Source organism: Crocuta crocuta, unplaced genomic scaffold (assembly GCF_008692635.1).
Source record: "Crocuta crocuta isolate KB4526 unplaced genomic scaffold, BGI_CrCroc_1.0 scaffold482, whole genome shotgun sequence".
In the NCBI taxonomy this organism is placed as follows: Eukaryota; Metazoa; Chordata; class Mammalia; order Carnivora; family Hyaenidae; genus Crocuta; species Crocuta crocuta.
This window is the reverse complement of record NW_027527459.1, coordinates 1,521,167-1,529,850: the sequence shown is the minus strand read 5'-3', so window position 1 is coordinate 1,529,850 and position 8,684 is coordinate 1,521,167. Positions and strand designations below refer to the sequence as shown.

Here is an 8,684-nt window from a genome sequence, read left to right as displayed (position 1 = left end):
TAATCTCTACACCCATTGTGGGGCTTGAACTCACAACCCTGAGATGAAGAGTCACATGCTCCACAGACTGAGTCAGCCAGGCGCCCCAAGTATGAAATTTTCAAAACTTGCTCAGTCCTTTTCTTTCCTGGAACCAATATGGTCACCGAAATTATCAAAGTAAATATATATCAAGCAAAAAATAAATGAGATGAAATATCCTAAAACTTCTACTTACAGGCAAAACCCTCAGAGAGCTCTTTGTAGTCACCTTATAAAGATAAAGATTTACTTACTGGGGTAAGTAAATGCCACCCACCACAAAAATAATCGCAGGTTTCGGCTCTGTGTGCAATAATTTTTGTAAGGTAGTGTAGAATGAAAAATCAAACCTAAAATAGGAGATAGAAACGTAAAATATGAAGAGCTGGAGAATATCACAAGTAAAGCTGTAATACTGCATATTATTTCCAAGTAAAACAAAGTTAACTTTCTCAGCAACTGCTTCTGGTGACTGGGGGCACAATTTGAAACCATGGTTTCAAATGTTGAAGGTCTGGAAGGTCTATAACCCAAAATGGTACATACTCAAGTTGTATTTTTTTTTACTATCCTTTAACACTTACCGGCATTTAACATGTATTAAAACTACTACCTTTCTACAGAGCTTGTTCCTAATGTGCGCTCCCGAAGTTCACAGAAGTTTAAGAAGGTAGAAATGATGGATTCTGAGGTATTGTCAGGATTAGAGAGAGCCTAGTAAGATGGTCCATTCACCTGTGAGTAGGCTGCATGTAATAATAGTAGTAATAGTAATATCCACTGAATCCTCACAAAAATCCTAAACTTAAATGACAAATGACTGCTTTTAGTTGGAATTATATCAAGTTTGTGCAACAGAACCTTAGATACATGCTTTCATAATTTTAAATGAGAAAATAATTTGTTAAATAGTCCTTTTTGATACACAAAACCTTTTGAAAACTGACATCTACAGGTCAGAAAATATAATCTAACAATCGATGAAAAAGGCTGATAACTACTGTTTGGTGTAGATTTGTCTTATTCCTTCCAATGGAACAGGAGACTGTAAAGGGCAATAATAAGGACTCCCACATTGCCTAACACAGTGCCCAGCACATAGGAAGCGTTCTCTACGTGCGCACCGTTTGCTTGATGTATAAAGTAAGAAAAAGCAGCTTGGGATTCCTACTGGCATTTCTTGCCTCAAAAGTTGACACTAGGGAGGGTATGATGCTTTTTCACAATCACTGTATGCCCCAGAGAAGTTGGGCTAGATGGGCCAGGATCTGACCTTACTGGAGGGCTTCTTCGGTTGATTGAACAGAGTGCTTCTCGTGTGAGCCAAATAGGAAGTTGTACCCAAGGAATTGTACTAGGTCCCTTGGGGGTATAGGTACCTGGTACAGCAGCACCTCCTATGCCTATTTCACTGTGGTCTTGAACACTGGTCTTAAGTGCCAGAGAACAAACACAGTCAATGAGAAAAATCTGTTCAATAGCACCCTCATACGGTCCTAGGCCAGGACTGTTTGGGTATCCTTAAGTTTATGTGAGGCTCAGCTCCAGCGGACACACTACTCTATCATGTGCTAGAAATGAGAAAGACACTCAGGAGTGCTATGCCTACTGCCTACACCACAGACTAAGAACCCGCTGGCAGTCAGCGTTGAGACTTTACAAAGCATGCATTAAGGAAATTCTGTATTTCTTTGTCACCCTGTCATAGATGTAGTACCATGATTTAGAAAACATCAATTCTACTCTCCATTTTGCAACACAAATCTGAAGCGTTTGAAGTCTCCTTTCTCCCTGCTTCCTCGCTGGAAAGTATACATGCATATATATTAGACTGTTACAGCTAGCACCTCACCCACTTAAAACAAAAACTGAGTAATTCAGACAGACTTCAGATAAGCAGTCAAGATGGGCTCTATCTTAACAGTATTGAACTGAGATATATATAAACTTTTCATGAGGCCGGTCTGCTGAATCAAATACAAATCGCTTCCACTACCTAAATTACTACCCCCACCCCCTCTTTGTTTTGCAATCATGAGATAATAAGTGGTCCTACTCACTGGCAGCCTAGGTGGTCACATGTCACAAAGCTTGAGAAATTCTAAAAGAACAACATGACCATAACACCCAGACCGCCACTAGGCTTCCACGTCTCTCCATTACAATAATTTCATTGGACTTAGGCATTGATGATCCACACTAATGTGCAAATATATTACTCAGTAAGAGGCAAATGGTAAGGTACAGTAATATAATGGAAAAAGCACAGACATTAGAACAAGTAAAGCTTCATTGCTAAAATGAGCAAATCNACATGGCAATGAGAAAGAATGAAATCTGGCCACGTGTACCAACATGGATGGACCTTGAGGATGTTATGCTGAAGGAACTAAGTCAGGCAGAGAAGGACAGATACCATAAGTTTGCACACATAGGAGGACTAGGAGGAATTTAACGGAGGACCGTGGGGGAGAAGAAGGGGAAACATAGTGGGGGAGAGGGAGGGAGGCCAACCATGAGAGATTCTTGAATGCTGAGAACAAACTGAGGGCAGATGCGGTGGGGGGAGGGGGAGGGGTGATGGGCATGGAGGAGGGCACTTGTGGGGATGAGCACTGGGTGTTATATGGAAACCAACTTGACAATAAACTATTTAAAATAAAAAATAATTTAAAAATTTTTTTAATGTTTTTATTTATTTCTGAGAAAGAGNGAGTAATAGTGATCACTGTGAAGAATTATTTTCTTAAATTTTTTAATATTTATTTATTTTTGAGAAAGAGATACAGAGTGTGGGGAGGGGAGGGGCAGAAACAGAAGGAGAAGAATAGAAATCAGGCTCCAGGCTCCACGCTGTCAGCACAGAGACCAACGCAGAACTCCAACCCACAGACCGTGAGATTATGACCTGAGCCAAAGTCAGATGCTTAACCAACTGAGCCACCCAGGCGCTCTTGAAGAACTGTTAATATGGGTACCTACCCATACCTTACAGTCACTAAAAGGGTAATGTGCTTAGCGCGTCTGGCACATAGGAAGTACTCAGTGGTAGCTCTTGGCATCATTAATAGTCTCTTATACTCATTACCACAGCATCCAGAGCAGAACCCTTAGGGTAGGGAAAGGAACAACCATTTGTTGAGGGCTCAGAGAAGTTCAGTAACTTATTTAAGTTCACGCAGCTAGTGAATAGCAGAGCAAGTATCTGAACTCAGGACTCTCTAATTCCAAAGCCCAAGTTCTTGCTTCAGAAACCTGCTACCTTTTGTGTGTGTGTACCCAGCCCAGAAAAAAGTAGTCATTTGACAACCTTAATGATTCAGGGTGTTTTGGAAAAAGTCAACCCTGAAAGACTGTGATAATATTAAACTATATAAAAAGCTGTACACAGGGTGAGTTTGCTTTCATGCAGACCTAAAGGCATGCCAACAACAACAGAGCCCATTAGAAACCATAAACGGCGCAACTGTAGTGACATCTAGAATGGCCTATTACATCAAAATGGATTATTCTAGAAAATTCCCAAGTCCCACCTGTGTCCCATCCTCCCGTAACTCCAGGGAGCTATCAGCACGCACAAGAGTGTCACAAAAGCAGCCTGTCACCCAGAAGCCCTGGCTTTGGGTTGATGTCCTTGATGGTTCTCTTCCTCCCTAGTGCTCCTTTCTCGTAAGCAAGGCCTGCCGGTTATCAGGACTGAGGGGAGAGAAAAAGCTGGTGGGGTAGGATCGGTTCTCGGCCCCTTCCTTGTCCGTATACCAACCGGGCAGCCAGGCCTCACTCTGCCTCTGGAAACATTTCTGTCCAAAGCTGGCTGCTTTCCAGAATCCTGAGCGCCTGGATGGGATTATGCATAGGCGGGAGGGGACAGTGCCTGCGGGGCAGAGACGCGGAGGGGTCATTTCTGCTCGCTGGGTGTCTGGGAGACAGGGCGTCAGGGAAATGACTTCTTGGTGCACATAGGGAGCCTGGACACATGCATTTGGGACCCTGGCCGAGACAGAAGCCCCCTCCCCACCTCACCTCTAGTGCCCCATGGGCCCAGGAGCCACAGAGAGGCCCACCTTCTGGGGACCGTGTGGCCTCAGACGGTGAGGGGAGCAGGGACGATCACAGTGGACTGAAGGCCCTTGGACCGTCCTCCTCCTCCCATTCTTGGGCGACTGGCCGGAAGGGGAGAGGCCCGCTAACAGTCTATGGGATCGAACCTCCCTTCACTTCGGTGGGATGGTGGGAAGATGCGGGTTTACACTGCCGCCTGGGAGCAAACCTGCGCCGCGCCGGGATACACACCACACAGGAGACACAGCAGGCCGGTGCACACTCTTTATTGTTACACTCACAAACCTCTGACAAGAGTTTGACCTTGCTGAGCTGGGATTTCCTGGGGGAACTCAAGAACACCTGTTGTTGAGACTGGAGACCGGATAACTTCCCCCTCCCCCTCTTCACAGGCTCTCTGCTCCTCCCTACCCCCTCTACCTCAGGGGAGCGGAGAGCCTGTGAAGAACACACCCAGTGGAAGAGAAGGGGACCTGGGGGGGGGGCATTCTCAAAAATGCTTGTGCCAATTCAGTTCTTTTTTAATCCAATAGTCTTCCCAAGAGAAGCACCGTCCATAGGACAATGTCTGCTCTTGGAATCCATTTTGTTCTTCATCCACTCTTGACTGCAAAGGGGCCTGGGGTGGTGGTGGCCCAAAGCTGAGGGCTTGAGTGTGTAGCCAACCTTCCCCCAAGCACTCTCTTTCTCTAAGTCACCCAGCCATCTTTCAGGTGGATATCTGTCCCTCTCGAAGGAGGAAATCAGCTGAGTATTAGAAATGTCCTGCCTGGTCTGGGTGGCTCAGTCGGTTAAGCGTCCGACTTTGGCTGAGGGCATGATCTCACAGTTTGTGAGTTCAAGCCCCGTGTCAGGCTCTGTGCTGACAGCTCAGAGCCTGGAGCCTGCTTCAGATTCTGGGTCTCCTTCTCTCTCTGCCCCTCCCTACTTGTGCTCTGTCTCTCAAAAATAAATTTTAAAAAAAGTTTAAAAAAATAAACTGAGGACTGATGGGTGTTGGGGTGGAGGGGGGAGATGGGCATGGAGGAGGGCACTTGTGGGGATGAGCACTGGGTGTTATATGGAGACCAACTTGACAATAAACTACTTGTAAAAAAAAGAAAAAAAAAGAAATTTCCTGCCTGTACTTTCATGAAGCCACTTTCCTGATCTTTGCCACGGCTCACTTGTCTCACCTGGGAACAATGAGATGAGCAATTTGGTGACTCAAGTCCTTTCATGAAAGTCTCTGCTGTTACTCCCACAAAAATATCTGGATGTTATTTCAATTGGGTTTCCCTGAAAGCCACACTATATGCAAGGCAAAGAAGTCCTGATATAATTTGTATCCCAAATTAGGCTCTCTCCTGTTATCTAACCAAACTCATCAAATCAAGTTATAATGTGTACACCAGATATTAACATGTAAGTCTAGCTCTTAACACACACCAGACAATAATGATTTATGTAATGAATTAAATGTAATCCATCCAATTCGCTATCATCTATAGAATTTAACACTGCAACACCCACCCCCCCAACTCTTCCAATTAATTCCTTGTCCCAACAAAGAAATTAAATTCTAACAAAGTTATTTTGCCCTCCTTTCCCCCTTAATGAGTGCCAAGGCATCTCTTCTTCCCCGAATTCCTCTCACTCTTCTCAGCTCCAGCCAATGGGGGTCTCAATGAGGTGTGGGTCAGCAGGGAACAAGTGTGATTTCTTTAAACTCTTGGGAGATCTTCTAATGGGCCAGGTTCAGCTTCTTCGGCAACAGACAAGTTCTGTGGGACTCAGACACAAAAACAGGCCCCCACCTATAAAACTTAGAAACAAGAAGCAAACATGAGCACTGCAGTAGTTTTACTGCAGGGATAATAGCATTTTCAAGGAAGGAAATAATAGCATTTTCAAGGAAGTGAAGGTGCTCCTAAAATTCAATATACTTATAACTCAAAAAATGCATGGCTGTTTCCAGCTAAAGACACAGCATTTTCAGAAAAAAGGATATTAATAAGAAAACAGAAAAGAGCTGGAGGGTGGGGCGGGGGAAGGCTTCATGACTTCGGCTTCTCCCGGGNTCAAAACCAATGCTGTTCAAGTAAATTTTAAAAAGTATATAAATACATACGTATTTATGTGTGTATGTAGTACCCACAATGATAAAAAGTTGTTAGTTTGGGTAATGGAATAATGGATTATTTTAATTCTATGATAATTTTGGTTTTCAAGTTTTCTGTGAGGTAAATAAGTTACTTTTTGATCAGAAGAGGGTCTTATGAAATTGGTTTTTCTTTGGAGTGTTTTCATTCTTACTTACCTTCCTCAAATCAGTGAGTTTGTCCTGAGTCCAGGCCTTTACTCTCAACTTCCACACAGACTTTCTTGCATTTATAGCAGGTCTTGCACCGTGAAAAATTCATGGCTTTACACCATGGGCACTCCCAATTCACTGGCCTGCAGCCTGAGGCCGACTTCTGGTGCCGGAAATCCAAAGCTTTTTTCCTTTTTGGTTGCTTGGCCTTCTGCCCTTGAGGCTGCTGTTTCACTGGCCTTTCCCTCACACCACAGCTCCGGCTGTCCCCCAGGAGGTTCGCCTGGGGCCTCTGTAAACCTTCTTCCAGGCTGTGGCTCCCCCTAAACCCCAAGGGGTACCTCTCTGGACCTTCCTCCTGGCTATAGTTTCCACTGGCCCCCAAGGATAGCATCTCCTGAGGCCTGTCTGGATCTTCTTCCTGGCTATTGCTTCTGCTGGCAACAAGGGGGGCCATCCCTTGGGGTCTTTTGGGACATTTTTTCTGGCTGTGGTTCCCACTGACTCCCAGGGGTACCGTCTCCTGAGGCCTGTCTGGATCTTCCTGACTGTGTCTCCCTTTGGCCCCCAGAGGTACCATCTCCCGGCGTCTCTCTGGATCTTCTTCCTGGCTGTTCATCCTGCTGGCACCAAGGGCAACCGTTTCCTGGGATTTCTCTGAACCTTCTTCCCGGCTGAGGCTCCAGCTATCCCCAAGGGGAACCATCCCCTGAGGATTCTCTGGACCTTCTTCCCGGCTCTGGCCCCGGTTATCAAGGAGTACCACCCCCTGGGCCCACTCTGGACCTTCTTCCTGGCTCTGGCTCCAGCTGTCCCCAAGGGGGACCATTCCTTGGGCATTCTCTGGACTTTCTTCCTGGCTCTGATTCCAGCTATCCTCAACAGAAACCATCCCCTGGGCCCACTTTGGACTTTTTTTCGGGCTCTGGCTCCAGCTATCTTCAACAGAAACCGTCCCCTGGGCCCACTCTGGACTTTCTTCCTGGCTCTGGCTCCAGCTGTCCCCAAGGGGATCCATTCCTTGGGCATTCTCTGGACTTTCTTCCTGGCTCTGGCTCCAACTATCCCCAAGGGGGACCACCCTCTGGGGAGTCTTTTGATCTTCTTGCTGGCTGAGGCTCCAGCTTTCTCCAACAGGAACAGTCCGCCGGGCTCTCTCTGGACCTTCTTCTTGGCTCTGGCTCCTGCTCTCCCCAACAGGAACAGTCCGCTGGGCTCTCTCTGGTCCTTCTTCTTGGCTCTGGCTCCTGCTCTCCCCAACAGGAACGGTGCCCTGGGCTCTCTCTGGTCCTTCTTCTTGGCTCTGGCTCCTGCTCTCCCCAACAGGAACGGTGCCCTGGGCTCTCTCTGGTCCTTCTTCTTGGCTCTGGCTCCTGCTCTCCCCAATAGGAACAGTCTCCTGGGCTCTCTCTGGACCTTCTTCTTGGCTCTGGCTCCTGCTCTCCCCAACAGGAACAGTCCGCTGGGCTCTCTCTGGTCCTTCTTCTTGGCTCTGGCTCCTGCTCTCCCCAACAGGAACGGTGCCCTGGGCTCTCTCTGGTCCTTCTTCTTGGCTCTGGCTCCTGCTCTCCCCAATAGGAACAGTCTCCTGGGCTCTCTCTGGACCTTCTTCTTGGCTCTGGCTCTTGCTCTCACCAAGGGAGACCATTCCTTGGGTGTTGTCTGGACCTTCTTCCTGGCTCTGGCTCCAGCTATCCCTAACAGGAACCATCCCCCGAAGCCTCTCTGGACCTTCTTGGCTAAGGCTTCTGGTGTCCCTCAGGGGGGCTGTACTCGGGTGGATGGCAGGATCTTCCTCCTGGCTGTAGCTCTGCTGGTCACACAGTGGGGCCATCACCTCTTGGTAGCCCACTGCAGCACTTGGACCAGGTTGGTCGACCCTGGGAGGAGGCATCTGATGTGGAACTACTGTAGCCGCTGCATCCATGACCACTGCTGGTGGCGGAGGTGGCAAGATTGGGACTCCCACTGGGAATGGTGCATGGAATGAAGGCAAGTACTGCACAGGCCCTGGCAGAGGGGGCTGTACGGCCTGAGCCCAGGGACTTGGGGGTCCTGGCATGTAAAGAACAGCTGGTGGGGCATGCGACCCCATGGCAACCGCATCTCTCTGCTGCTCTGCATTCCAGGGCCATGCTATAGCTCCAAGTTGCTCGGCTGGAGGCCCAGGCACTATTTCATGGGCCCACGGGATGAACTGGGATGACCTCTCCATCTGGAGCAGCCGCCCATGAAGCACATCAAGCTCCCTCAGAGCCTGCTGCAAGGCAGCCTGTGAGGATCTCAGTCGTGAGACTGCCGACTCGCG

At 47.6% G+C, this 8,684-nt stretch overlaps 1 protein-coding gene across 1 annotated transcript in view; it reads right to left on the bottom strand.

The window, feature by feature from the left end:
• Positions 1-6,392: 6,392 nt before the first annotated feature.
• Positions 6,393-8,684, bottom strand: part of TEX13D (TEX13 family member D) — a 2,650-nt gene continuing 358 nt past the window's right edge. Inside the window, 2 exon segments of the mRNA XM_077763555.1 lie at positions 6,393-7,798; positions 8,045-8,684. The exon segment at positions 8,045-8,684 is cut by the window's right edge and continues 24 nt beyond it. Coding sequence (XP_077619681.1) covers positions 6,393-7,798; positions 8,045-8,684 — 2,046 coding nt within the window.